Consider the following 14,751-nt stretch of genomic DNA (forward strand, 5'->3'; position numbering starts at 1 on the left):
GATTTTCCAGTCTGGCTCGGAAGTTTCAGCACCCGCCCTATAAGACGACACCCGGCGTATAAGACGACCCCCGACTTTTGAGAAGATTTTCCTGGGTTAAAAAGTAGTCTTATACGCCAGAAAATACAGTAGATATGTTCCTGGATGATAGGTCCATCAATGGCTATTAGTCAGCATGGGCAGGGATGGTGTCCCTAGCCTGTGTTTGCCAGAGCTGTGAATGGGTGACGGGGATGAATCACTTGATGATTACCTGTTCTGTTCATTCCCTCTGAAGCACCTGGCATTGGCCACTGTAGGAAGACAGATACTGGGCTAGATGGACCTTTGGTCTTACCCAGTATGGCCGTTCTTATGTTCTTAGTGTTTTCTCTGTAATGATCTCACCTTCAGAATCAATGCACTTGCTTAGAAAGGGCGGTGTGGTAATTGAACAGTGAGCAATTATACTGTTTATAGCTTCCGAGGAAGGAAAGCAAAGCAGGCCTGGTGAGGCAGATAGTCTTACTGGGAAATTCACAAAACAGTCAGGGAACTGTGAAGACTGGAAATATGCTGGGGGTTAGGAGGGAGGGATATATGAGTCTCTGCCCAAGAGAGATGATGGTTGAGGAGCCAGGAGCCATAGAGTCAGTGCCCCCGCTGGACCACACACGGGGATGAACTGTATCAAAGTGCACTTTGGGCTGAAGTGTTGAATAGTTCTTGTGCTGGCCCCAGCACCAAACGAATCAGGCCAGAATCTAGCCCTTACTGAGGAATGAGTAAAGACAGAGTAAGAACTTCAGATTTGTCTCCGTAATACTTACTTGCATTCTCATGTCACTTTTCTCCAGCTAAATCCTATATGGCAAAGCTCCTCCCATGGAATGAAACGTCAGTCACGGAGTTCATACTGCTGGGATTTTCAGAGAGCCGTGAAGTACGGATCCTACTCTTTGCATTGTTTTTACTTTTCTACCTCATAGCCCTGGCAGGAAACACCCTCCTGCTCATCACACTGTCTGCTGAGCGGAGCCTTCATACCCCCATGTACTTTTTCCTGGGTAACCTCTCCTTCCTGGAGATCTGCTACACAACCAACATATTCCCCTGTATGTTAGCCAGTTTCCTCACTGAGGCAAAATCGATCTCTTTCAGTGGCTGTATGGCCCAGTTTTATCTGTTCGGTTCCTTGGGTGGCACCGAGTGTCTCCTCCTGTCCATGATGTCGTACGACCGGTATCTAGCCATATGCAATCCGCTCCGCTATGCAGCTGTTATGAACAGGGGCATGTGCCTTTGCCTGGCAGCTGCCTCCTGGATCAGTGGCTTTTTGATCACCTTGGTGACTATTCTGTTCATGTCGAGCTTAACATTCTGTGGTCCCAATGAAATAGATCATTTCTTCTGTGATTTCTCCCCGCTCCTGAAACTGGCCTGCTCAGATACTTACCTCTTTGAGAAGGCCTCCTTCTTCTTGTCTTCCACTCTGACACTGATCCCCTTTTTGTTAACGGTGGTGTCCTATATTTATATCCTATCTGCAATCCTCAACCGCCCTTCCACCACTGGGTCACAAAAAGCCATTTCCACTTGCTCATCTCACCTTATAGTAGTCATCGCATTCTATGGGACTCTGATTGTTATGTATGTGGTACCAGCCGCTGACCACTCCCTAGATCTGAATAAAGTCTTCTCCATCTTCTATACCATGGTGACCCCCATGGTGAATCCCCTCATATATAGTCTGAGAAACAGGGAAGTGCGCGAAGCCCTGAAGAGGCTGGTAGGTAGAAAATTTGCTTCTTGGTGGAAAGAAAAGAGTGGGGAGATGTGACTGCCTGAAATGGGCTTGTGTCCTTATTCTTAATTAGTCATTTAACTCCATGAAGGCAAACAATATTTCTGTTGGTTATAACACAGTAGTTGGCTGGGAGTATAGGAAATATGGGTTCAGTTCTTAGATCTGTCAGTGACTCACTGTGTGTCCTTTGGTATTTCACATAACCTCTCTCTGACTCACTTTCCTCCTCTACAATACTGCCCTGTTCCTTTAATAGTTATTTGACACATGTAACAAGTGGGGGTGTTAATGTTTTGTCTGAATAGTGTTGTGATGTTGCACCCCATAATCCTTTATAGAAATGTGCTTATGAATGTAAATATGACATAACTGGAATATGTTTTCTGCTACATACGTCATGTAACATATCTTTGCAAAGGCTATGTTCTACTGAATGTATTCATTCTATTTGTATGCATGTATCATTTTTATATCTGAAGTTATGAGCGTTGGCTCTATGCTTATATTTAAAATGTTTGCTGTAGGAAGAACATAAAACAGATTTGGTCAGCATATTCTGAAGGGGTTATTCAAATAATTGGGAGTACTTAAGTAAGAATGAACATTGAAAGATGCCAATCCACATCTGAGCTTTCCAGGGAACATTCTTACTAGCATGTGGACAATGGCATCGGCCTGGAGAAAACTGAGTCATGCATGGACATGTGACTTGCCCAGGAGGCTCCAAAACTCCATCTCGTAGCCGTGATTCTGCATAGGAGAAGACAAGGGGTTTCCACCCCAGAAGAGAGACTATATAAGGGCCTGGGAAACCCCTCCATTTTGTCTTCAGTTGGCTCAAGAGATAGCCTCTCCACCCCAAAGAGATGCCTGAAAGAAAGTGGAACAAAGGACAGTAACTACAGGGGTGTGAGTGATTGCTGGATCCAGACTAGGAGGAAGTATAGTTTGTAAAAGAAGCTTATTGGAACATCTCTGAGGGTGAGATTTACCTGCATTTAATTTCTTACTGTATTAGGCTTAGACTTGCGTGGTTTTGTTTTATTTTGCTTGATACTTTACTTTGTTCTGTTTGATATTACTTAGCACCACTTAAATGCTAATTTTTATATTTAGTAAAATCACTTCTGACTTATTAATTCACCCAGAGCGTGTCATTATTTCCTGGGGGAGAAAACAGCTGTGCATATCTCTCTATCAGTGTTATAGAGGGTTAACAATTTATGAGTTTACCCTATATAAGCTTTATACAAAGCTCCTGACATGTGTTTAGGAGTGCAGATCCCATGGACTTTCAACAAACACCATATTATTTTCAATTTTTCCTTTTTTTTATTAAAAAAATGGGAGTTGATGGGCCACCTTGTTTACATTGGCCTCATTAGCACTACAAAAGTAATTTCCACCCCTTCTTGTCAACTGTTGAGAATAGCCCACCTCCACCTTAATTGAATTGGCTCGTTAGCACTGACCCTCCACTTGGTAAGGCAACTCCCATCTTTTCATATGCTGTGTATTTATCCGTGCTTACTGTATGGTTCCACTTTGTGCATCTGATGAAGTGCGTTTTAGCCCATGAAAGCTTATTCCCAAATAAATTTGTTACTCTGTAAGGTGCCACAAGGACTCCTCATTGTTTTTGCTGATACACACTAACACAGCCACCACTCTGAAACCTTTTCTTATATATATATTTTGTAATTTTTATGTATTATATATACAGTATTTTTATTTTATTTTACACACACACACACATATACATTATATGTATATAAGTGTTTTTGTAATTTTATTTTCATTTAGTCTTTTGTTAACCATTTTGACTGATAACATTGTTTTTTAAGCTTTATTCAAATCTGTAGTGATTTTAAATGTTCTCATTTGCACAAAACTATGGGTTTTAAGCATTCTTTATTGGGGGGTGAGATATTATTATTTTTATGACCATGGATGTTAAGTTTCAAAAATTTTAACCTTTGTATTTGTTAACACACAGAGACTTGTCAACATCACACATCTAAATTTATAAAGGAAAGGAAATATCCTTAACTCAAACTCATAAGTAGTTCTCAAGCAGCATTTTTCTTTGCCTACCTGGACATTTTTTATTATTGATGGCATTTTCCTCACTGCAGTTTTGAATGTATGTGTATGATGAAATCAATGTTTATCAACTTTCACTGATTAAAATCTAATCCTTACAAGCCTCTGTATATTTATGCTTTGTCTAGCAAATCCAGCATGGCTCCTTGTCTCCCACTTTGGTCAATTCCACCCAGCCAGGCCCCTCCCTTCCATGATGTTCTCCCCCACTCTGGCCATCCCCTTGCCCCACTGGTCCAGAGAGTTCCTCCAACAGGGCCCCTACCCCTCTAGCCAGGCTCTTCACCCCACCGCTCCAGACAGACAGTCCTCCTCGCATCCAGCTAGGAAAAGGGAATTGCACTGTGTGGGCAAGGAGACTGGGACTGGGATGACAAGTCTTAAGCAGTTGAGACCTGGGACTGAGTGGGCAAGTAGAATGGGACTGGGACAATGAGCCAGGGGTTGGTTTTCTGGTCTGTTATCTCCCAATTTTTAAGTGCTCAGCCATTTAGATTTTCAGAAATACACCTGTGTTACAGCATGTCCTTTCAGCTACATTCAGTCCAGGACTCCTAGACTGTTGTGATATTGGAGGTATTTCACCCAACCACTACGTTACCCCTACAGCTAATTTGCATGCAGCAATTTCATTGGCTGTACAGAGGGTGAATTATTTGACTCAGCTGCCTCAGTTCTTGACAGCATGGGCTCTCAGTTGCTAGTAAGTATATCTACAGTTACTCGGTGCATCACTTCCATTGTAGTAGTAGTAATTGTAACAAATGGGGGACCTGGGTAGTGCAAGAAGTTCAAATGACTGTATTGAAATGTGCCAGACTGGCGTGGACTTTTGGGACAATATAAGCTCTAAGTGGGTTTTCTGGGGAATCCCTGGGGGTGGGTTAATGAAAACTGAACAATCCCATCTATGTCCTTGATGAAGAGAGAGTAATTGGCTGGTGATTACCTGTTCCAAGGGGCCAGAGATCAAAGGCCATAGCTGCATAAGGATCTGATTCCTGATTTGAAAACTGACTTGTACTTGTAATGAAGGGGACAAAACCAGTTGTAGGGGTTGAAAATCTGACACTTACCACAGTCTAGGCTGGAGCGTGTGGGGGGGTGACTCTCGTAAACTTTTGGCATGGATATAGATCAGTGGTTCTCAACCTATTTATCATTGTGGGATGCATATGCAGGCCACAATATGTTATCTGGGACCCAGGTTAAGAACCACAACATGTCCCCCAACTCTGTCCCCCCACAGATCCTCTATGCCCAGTGCCTCCCACCCAGAGACCCCCTCCGCAAAGTGGGGCCAGGAGTGCAGGCACCCTGGATCCCTCTGTGCAGGGTGCGGTGGCAGCCCCAACACTGGGCTTGGCCACATGGGGCCAAAGCAGCTGGGCGGTAGCCTGGATCCTGACCCTGCAGGCCGGCTGGCAGCCCCAACACCAAACCAGGACCCTCTGCGGTGCCAGCCAGGCAGCAGTGCCAGGACTCCACCATTCAGCGCTGGCTGGGCAGCAGCCCCAGACCCTGCCATGTGGGGCTGGCCCCTGCCATGTGGGGCCGGGCGGTGACCCTGAACCCTCACCCTGCTCGGCCGGGCATCCCAGACCTCACAGCATTAAGCAGCCAGTAACCTGGTCCCATGCAGCCCTACAGCTTTTAGCACACAGCTGGGCTGCAGGTGTGTGCTAGGGTTACCATATTTCAACAATCAAAAAAGAGGACAGGAGGAGCCCCGCCCCCGTCCTGCCCTAGCCCCACCCCTGCCCCTTCCACTCCCTCCCACTTCCTGCCCCTCAGAATCCCCAATCCTCTTCCCCACTCCTTGTCCCCTGACTGCCCCCTCCTGGGACCCCTGCCCCTAACTGCCCCCCAGGACTCCACCCCCTACCTAAGCCTCCCTGCTCCTTGTCCCCTGACTGCCCCCTCCTGAGACCTTCCCCACATCCTAACTGGCCCCCTAGGATCCTACCCCCTACCTGTCCCCTGATTGCCCCAACCCTTATCCACACCCCCACGTCCGGACAGCCCCCCCCCCCGAACTCCTGACCCATCTAAACCCCTCTGCTCCCTGTCCCCTGACTGCTCCCTCCTGGGACCCCTGCTCCTAACTGCCCTCCAGAACCCCACTCCCTACCTAAGCCTCCCTGTGCCTTGTCCCCTAACTGCCCCCTCCTGAAACCCCCCCACCTGTACCCTGACTGCCCAAAACCTTACACCCCCAACCCCCGGACAGCCCCCCCGAACTCCTGACCCATCCAACCCTCCCCCCTCCTCCCTGTCTCGTGACTACCCCCCCAGAACCTCCCTGCCGCTTCTCTGACCCCCTGACCCCCTTACTGTGCTGCAGAGCAGCGCGCTCGGCAGCGGGGGAGGGGAGCAGGGTCGGAGCTCCAGACTGCCGGAGGCCCAAGGCGAATGGCCGTCTGGCGATCTGCGAATGCGGGGGGGAGGGGGAGGGAGGGAGAGAGAGGAGGGGAGTGGTGTCAAGTTGCAGGGGAGAGGAGGGGGGAAGTGGAGGAGGGGCTCAGGCTGCCGGAGCCCCATGCAAGTGGCAGGATCCAGCCGGCTGCCCTGTAAGCCGCGCACGCTCTGCATGGGGGGGAAATCCGGACATTGACAAATTCCCCCCGGACACTATTTTTAACTCAAAAAAGCCGGACATGTCCGGGGGAATCCGGACGAATGGTAACCCTATGTGTGCTAATTGGACCACATGAGGCCTGCAGGCTGTGGGCTGAGAACCAATGATATAGATTCTTTTATTGTTTCTTATATGTTTTCTCTGTTGTAATGCTTTTGCTCTAAGAATAAATGTATTTTGCTTTTTGAAGGGGTTGGCAACTGCTATACACTGTTATAGCCTCTGGAGAAAGAGTTAACCACTGGTGCTGGACACTGGTCAGAGCTACTGAGGTGCAGGGGACTGAAAGTTTTAAACCCCCCAGTTTAAAGAAGTGGCAACTGGGAAGACTAAAACCTTACATGGATGCCCTCAAGGAAGGCTGGAGGTGTGGGGGAAGAGGGCCAATGGTGCATTTAACCCTGAAACGGTGACAACAACAATAATATTAATATATAATGTCCTCTCTATAAAGTCTAATACACAAGGATTTTAAAGCTATACATTACAGAGATTAATAACAACACATTTTACACTTATGGAAACTGAGGCACTGAGAAAGGAAGTGACTTGCAAAATGAGACTGCCAGCAGAGTCAGGACCAGTGCCAAAATCTCTTAACTGTCAGTCCTCTGTTTTAGCTACAGGGCCATTCTTAATTTACAATCAACTTCCCCAATGTTTCTCTCATTTCCAAGGGTTACAGGTAGTGCCAGAAATCCTTCATCACAGGTTACTCACCAATTCCCCTAACTGTCAGGGTTTTCAAGGTCATTGCAATGTTTGTAGCTGATTTCAAGAGGGGTTAAAAAAGAAGGATGATCACCCCCAAACACCATGGTGTAGGGGGTATTGGATAGATAGATTAGATTAGATAGATAGAAGCTCCTATTCTTATTTGCATAATGTGATCTTGAATTTGCCACCCTTCAAAACCGTTGCCTTTAGGAGTTTCTTCACACTCTCTCGAACTTCCTGATTTCTGAGGCTGTATATGATGGGATTAAACATGGGAGTCACTGTGGTGTACAGCAGACAGGGCCATCCTGAGAATCCCTTCCACCACCAGGAGGCAAAAGGCCTTCTCTACCTGCTCCTCCCACCTCATTGTGGTCACCACTTTCTACGGGACCCTGATTGTCATGTATGTGGCCCCCTCAGAAAACAACTCGCCAGCTCTTAACAGATATGTGATGCAAAAAATGGAATGTGCATGAAAGATTTGTTAAACTAGTAGATTTTGAAAAGAAGACTGGTGCAGATATAGCAGAACAGATAAAGAGATTTTTAAAAGAATGTGACTTAGAACTCTCTTGGTGCAGAGGGCAGGGATATGACAATGCCTCTAACATGTCAGGAAATTTTGAAGAAGAAAATGTCCAAGCCTATTTTTCTCCATGCAGTGCTCACACACTGAACCTCTGTGGCAGCCACACTATGGAAACCAGCATAGAGGTAAAAACATATTTTGGAAATGTCCAGAAACGCTATAAAGTATTTGCTCTTAGCCCTGCAAGATGGAAAATTTTGCAGAACACTACGAATATATCTTTTCACTCTGTATCTAAAACTAGGTGGAGTGCAAGAGTTGATGCTGTTCACCCCCTAATCAAAAATCACACAGGCGTGCTGGAAAGTTTAATTAAAATTGAAGAGGAGCTTCATTTACCTCCGGAAATCCAGGCAGATGTTGACTGTTTGATTAAGTGGCTTAAGCCATTTGAATTTGTACTTCTTATTACAATATGGTTTAAAGTGCTTCAGTGTATTGATGATAAGAACAAGGTGCTACAAAGCACCAAAATAACAATGAAAGAGGGAGCTAAACACATGAGCAACTTATTCAAGAAAATTCAAACAATGAAAGATTCTTGGCCAATTTTTTTTGAAGAAGCCAAACAAGTCGCTTCAAGCCTCGGCATTGACCCAAAAATGAAAAGTGACTGAAAGATCCGGAAGAACAAGTGACTCTTTGATGACACAGGGGATGCAGACTATACATTTGACTCTCCTGATATTAAGTTCAAAGTACAGGTATTCTTCCTGACAAAGGATTTTCTTCTGTCAGAGCTAGGAGGTCTTGGCGAAAGAATGGCTGAAGTCTCAAATTTATTTTCACGCATTTTGTGTCTGCCAGATAAAGTGTATGAATCTTCTATAGAAAATGTTGTTGACACTTTGGCCACAGCATATCCAAAAGACCTCCAGAGAGAAAATCTTAAAGAGGAACTTAGAATCTTTTACAAAATTAAAGAAGATTCCAACTTAAGAGTCGATGGACATATAACCTCTGCACTTACACTTCTTAATACTCTCTTCAAAACAGGGTTGGAAAATGCATTTCCACAGATTTGTATTTGTTTACGCCTACTAACAGTGTTGCCAGTGTCGGTAGCATCGGGAGAACATGCATTTAGTAAGCTAACATTGATTAAAAATTGTTTGCGTTCAGCCACCGGGGAAGACAGGCTGAACCATTTGCTTACTTTGAGCATAGAATATGAAATGGCCAAAGACATACATTATGATGACATTAATAATGAGTTTGCCAAAATGAAAGCGAGGAAAACTTTTGCAGCTGTATAATTAATGTTCAGAACAATTTGTAAAAAATGACCTCATAAGAAGCATTATGTAATTGCAAATGTATACATATCATTAAAGCATTTAATGTTTTTAAATAATGTATTTTGTGTATTTTCAAATTATTAAAAATTAATTTTTGAATGTATTTCATTGGTTATTTTTTACATTTCCAAATACATGTTACTATAGTATTGCAACTTTTTTTTATGGAAGTGGCCCCTGAAATTGCTTTGCCCCAGGCCCCCTGAATCCTCTGGGCAGCCCTGGTTCACAGTCCACAGAACAGCCCCATCACCTACATTGCTTCCAGAGGGACCAAGCCCAAGTCCACAGTCCAGTGAGGAACTGATGTCCCCAGCATCAAGGGAACAGATCCAGGCCAAGCAGGAAGCAGATGAAAGCCTCCAGGGAGCTTGGATGGTGGCATGGAGCAACCCACTGCCTCTGAGCTCTTCTAACTAATCACGGTTTGTTGTAGAAAGAGGACTTTTATACAAGGAAACTCTTGCTGGTGGGCACCAGGAAGACTAGCATGCTCAGAGACATGAGTTGGTAGTTCCAACTAAGCTTAGCCCATGATCATCCTAGTGGCCATGCTGGGGTGAACAGGACCAAAGGCCCTTTGGGGAAATCCTTCCACTGGGAGGAAATGGGCAAGGATGTTTCTACCTATGTCCGGTCTTGTGAGGTGTGGCAAAGAGTGGGAAAACCCCAAGACCAGGTAAAAGCCCCTCTTTAGCCACTCCCCATAATTGAGCTTCCATTTCAGCAAGTAGCTGTGGATATTCTGGGTCCTTTTCTGAAAAAGACACCCAGAGGAAGGCAGTATATACTGACTTTCATGGATTTTGCCACCCGATGGCCAGAAGCAGTAGTTCTAAGCAACACCAGGGCTAAAGGTGTGTGCCAGGCATTAACAGACATTTTTGCCAGGGTAGGTTCGCCCTCTGACATCCTTATAGATTCGGGAACTAATTTCCTGGCAGGGACCATAAAAAGCCTTTGGGAAGCTCATGGGGTGAACCACTTGGTTGCCACCCCTTACAACCATCAAACAAATGGCCTGGTGGAGACGTTTAATGGAACTTTGGGGGCCATGATACGTAAATTCATAAACGAACACTCCAATGATTGGGACCTAGTGTTGCAGCAGTTTCTCTTTGCTACAAGGCTGTACCACATCCCAATTTAGGGCTTTCACCATTTGAACTTGTGTATGGCCGTGAGGTTAAGGGACCATTACAGTTGGTGAAGCAGCAATGGGAGGGGTTTATGCCTTCTCCAGAAATTAACCTTCTAGACTTTGTGAACAACCTACAAAACACCCTCTGAAACTCTTTATACCTTGCTAGAGAAAACCTAAAAGATGCTTAGGAAGCGCAAAAGGCCTGGTATGATAACCATGCCAGTGAGTGTTCCTTCAATGTAGGGGACCAGGTCATGGTCTTGAAGGTGCTCCAGGCCCATAAGATGGAAGCATCATGGGAAGGGCCATTCATGGTCCAAGAGTGCCTGGGAGCTGTCAACTATCTCATAGTAACCCCCACCTCAAACCTAATGCCTAAAGTGTACCATGTTAATTCTCTAAAGCCCTTATATTCCAGAGAATTAAAGGTTTGTCAGTTTACAGCCCAGGGACAAGATGACACTGAGTGGCCTGCAGGTGTCTACTATGAAGGAAAAAGTGACTGTGGCATGGAAGAGGTGAACCTCTCCATGATCCTTTGATGTGTGCCGTGACAGCAGATCAAAGAACTGAGCACTAGCTTCACGCCGATGTTCTCAGCTCCCCGAGATGGACCGAAGGGGCATACCACTCCAACCTTACCGGGTGTCTCCTCAAGCCAAAACTGCTATAGAAGGGGAGATCCAAGACATGCTACAGATGGGTGTAATCCGCCCCTCTAACAGTGTATGGACAACTCCAGTGGTTCTAGTTCCCAAACCAGATAAGGAAATACACTTTTGCTTGGACTACCCTAAGCTAAATTCTGTGACTCACCCAGACAATTATCCAATGCCACGCACAGATGAGATATTGGAGAAACTGGGACATGCCCAGTTCATCTCTACCTTAGACTTAATCAAGGGATACTGGCAAGTGCCGCTGAATGAATCTGTCAAGGAAAGGTCAGCCTTCATCACCCATGTAGGGCTGTATGAATTTAATGTGCTCCCTTTTGGGATGCGAAATGAACCCGCCACCTTCCAAAAACTTGTAGATTGTCTCCTAGTCGGATTGGGAGAATCTACAGTCACCTATCTTGATGATGTGGCCATCTTTTCTGATTCATGGGAAGAACACCTGGAGCATCTGCAAAAAGTCTTCGAGAGCATAAGGGAGGCAGGACTAACTGTTAAGGCTAAAAAGTGTCAAATAGGCCTAAACAGAGTGACTTACATTGGACATCAGGTGAGTCAAGGAACTATCAACGCCCTACAGGCCAAAGTGAATGCTATCCAAATGTGGTCTATCCCAAAGTCAAAGAAACAGGTCCAATCCTTTGTACCACACTACAGCCAAATCGCCTCCTGTAAGAACACACAGCTCCCGAATTGCTAGTTCACGGCTGCGGCACACTGCAGCGGCCTACACCCCCACGCCTGTGATTAAAAAATTTATTGGCTGACCTAATCATCACCCTCGCTGCTCGCTTTCACGTGCACAAGATATGACCTTGTTAAGTCATGTTGATGAGTATTGTATGCTCCTTCTATGCGCAGAAATTCAACCACTTATAAGTGTTGTAAATAGAAAAGTAAGATAATAAAAACCCCAGAGAAAAGTCCCTGAGAGGCTTTTTCGGCTACCATGACCTGGCGCTCTGTCTCCTTCCTTTTTCGTCGCCACATCTGGTGACCCCGACGTGATCCCCCCTGCTCACCGGCTGGATATGCTGAGTGCACCTCCGCGGCCGTTTGCCGCCCCTGATTCGTGAGTATGGAGGGGGGACTTTCCAGTGCCCAGAAGGAGCATGCAAGGGAGTTACAAAAGATTATACGGCAACGATCATGTGTCGTTGTCTCGGTCGCTCATATCGAGGACCTTCTAAGGGAAATAGATCGCCAGTGCCCCTGGTATCCGGTCTGCGGGTCGTTGCGGCTTCTTGATTGGATACGGATTGGGACCACCCTCTATAGTGAACCCCGTGCCCCGGTTCAGCACCTGCTGCTCTGGCAGTGTTGTAAGGAGGCGCTGGAGGGTCAGCCCCGATGGTCCCAAGCCGGTCTCCCTTTTGCCCCCAGGTGATGGACCACCCACCTCTTACCTGCAGCTGACCCTGTCGGTCGGGGGGGCGTTGTCGCTGCGGCGGTGCGGCGAGCGCGTGAGGCCGGTCTCTTGACCGATGAGGAATCCAGCTGTGGGTTTGAGGCGTTTCCCGTCTCTTGGCGGGATGACGGTAACGGAAGGCAGATCGTGGACTGGCAGGCACTCCCCTATTCGGTTCTGCGCGAGCTCCGCAAGGCGGTTCGCGAGACCGGGGTGCGGTCTACTTTCACCCTGGGGATCTTGGAAGGTGTGTCGAACGGCTATTGGTTAATCCCCCAAGACTGGGGCCGCGCAGGGTGGGGGGGCCTATCTCACTGAGCAGTTATATGGCACGGGACAGTTTTCGACCATCCCCCAGCAGGCGGTGAGAACGCCACAGGCCGCTTATCCCATTATCGGTCAGTGCGTCCGTCGGGCGTTTCGTAGGGTCCCCGCTACGGGCGAGTCCTCTAAGTCTTTTGCGGTTACTCGGCAGGGTGCCGCCAAACCGTTCCATCAGTTTATTGACCGCCTCCAAGAGGCAGTCCAAAGGCAGATCGACAACCCAGAGGCCCAAACTGAGCTTATGAGAAAGCTGGCTTATGAAAACGCCAATGCAGATTGCCGCCGTGCAATGCAGGCAGTGGTCGGGTGCCCGGAGTACACCCTGGCACAGTTGCTACAGGCATGTGCTGACGTAGGCACTCAGACCCATCAGATGGCCTTATTGGCTGCTGCCCTGCACAAGGGGCAGAAGCCTCAGGAGAACTGCTTTAATTGCCAAAAGCCAGGGCATTTTCAGCGGGAATGCGGGGCCCCCGGGGGGGGGGCGTGCCGAAACAAACCCCAAGCAGGCCAGAGGCCCCACACGTTGTGTCCCAAATGCAAAAAGGGCTACCATTGGGCGGCGCAGTGTCGCTCAGCTGGGGGTGACAACCGGGCCCTAACAACCAGCCAGGACAACCCCCCGGAAAACTCGTAGTCGGGCCTGCGACCAGCCCGAGGCCAAAGGCCGCGCCCCTCTCCGTGCACGATGTTCCCGCCGCCACTAGGGGCAGTGCGGGGATTGACCTTGTCAATCAGAAAAATATGGATATAACTCTTCCTGGAGAGGTCCTCCTTGTGCCGTCTCAAATTCAGGGCCCGTTGCCGGAGGGCACGGTGGGCCTTGTTCTGCCCCGCTCGTCCGCCAGTAAGCAGGGCTTGTTTGTGGTGCCTGGGGTGGTGGACTCGGACTATGGTGGAATTATCCATGTTCAGCTGTGGAGTCATCTGCCAAAACAACTGTTTCAGGGAGATGCCTGGGCACAACTTATACTTGTGCCCTACTCCCTTCCGGCAGGGGGAAGAAACGTCCCCCGAACCAGCGGTTTCGGGTCTACCAGCCAGCGCACTATTCACCCGCAAGTAGCAGCGGTCGTTAAAGACATTGGATCACCCCAACCTAAACGCGTTTATTGCCTCGACGATCAGCCGTTCGAGGGTGTCATCGACTCTGGGGCAGACGTCACCATCATCGCCGCCGCGCAGTGGCCCGCCCATTGGCCCACGGAGCAGGCTCCGGCTGTCTGGGGTGTGGGCGGGGCGCAGGACTCGCAACGGAGCGCCCGATGGTTGGAGGTTAGGGCGCCCCAGGGCACCCGCCGCGCCCGTATCCGGCCCATCATTCTCCCCGTCCACGTCAACCTGTGGGGCCGAGATTTATTAACGCAGTTTGCTGCCACCATCCATATTGATGATTAGGCGTACGGTCCTCCCCCTCCGTTGGCTCACTGACGAGCCCGTCTGGGTTGCGCAGTGGCCGCTTCCTTTAGAAAAGCTGGAGGCCCTCCAGCACTTGGTCAATGACCAACTACAGGCAGGGCATTTGAAGGAATCCACTAGCCCATTTAATACACCCGTATTTGTTATTAAAAAGAGATCTGGTAAATGGCGCTTCCTGCAGGATCTTCGCGCCATTAACAAAATTATACAGCCTATGGGTTATGTTACTAATGTTCTTAAGTCTCTTCCAGGCTCCTATGTGTCGCCCTCCTGTGATGACAACCTGTTGGCCCTTTTTCTCACTCTGCAACAGCTCTTTTCTGTCCACCTCAGCCCCTGCAGCGCATGACCTAGAGACAAGTTAAGGCCCTCTCATTGCAGGCCGAGCAGTTGCGGGTGCAGCAGCAGCTGGAACCTACCGCAGAAAATTATCTTGTGACATTGCTAGCTTGCCTTAATGCTAACTCGCTCCTTATTTTGTGTATACTGGGGGTTTTTTTGCTGGCTCCTGGTTGTCAAGGCGAGCCCCAGATGGAACAGCGGCTGCAGTTTAACATTTGGGTCCGCCTGGCGCAAGTATTAAATCAATCTAATTTTTGCTTAGCCGCTACCCCGGAAATGCAAAGTTTGTTAAGTACCTGCCTT

General features: G+C 47.8%; 1 protein-coding gene across 1 annotated transcript; it reads left to right on the top strand.

The window, feature by feature from the left end:
* Positions 1 to 847: 847 nt before the first annotated feature.
* Positions 848 to 1,819, top strand: LOC128846833 (olfactory receptor 6B1-like). The gene has a single exon (XM_054046072.1). It carries the CDS (start codon positions 848 to 850, stop codon positions 1,817 to 1,819), a length of 972 nt encoding a protein of 323 aa, XP_053902047.1.
* The last annotated feature ends 12,932 nt before the right edge of the window (positions 1,820 to 14,751 follow it).

Source organism: Malaclemys terrapin, chromosome 12 (assembly GCF_027887155.1).
Source record: "Malaclemys terrapin pileata isolate rMalTer1 chromosome 12, rMalTer1.hap1, whole genome shotgun sequence".
NCBI classification, from domain to species: Eukaryota; Metazoa; Chordata; order Testudines; family Emydidae; genus Malaclemys; species Malaclemys terrapin.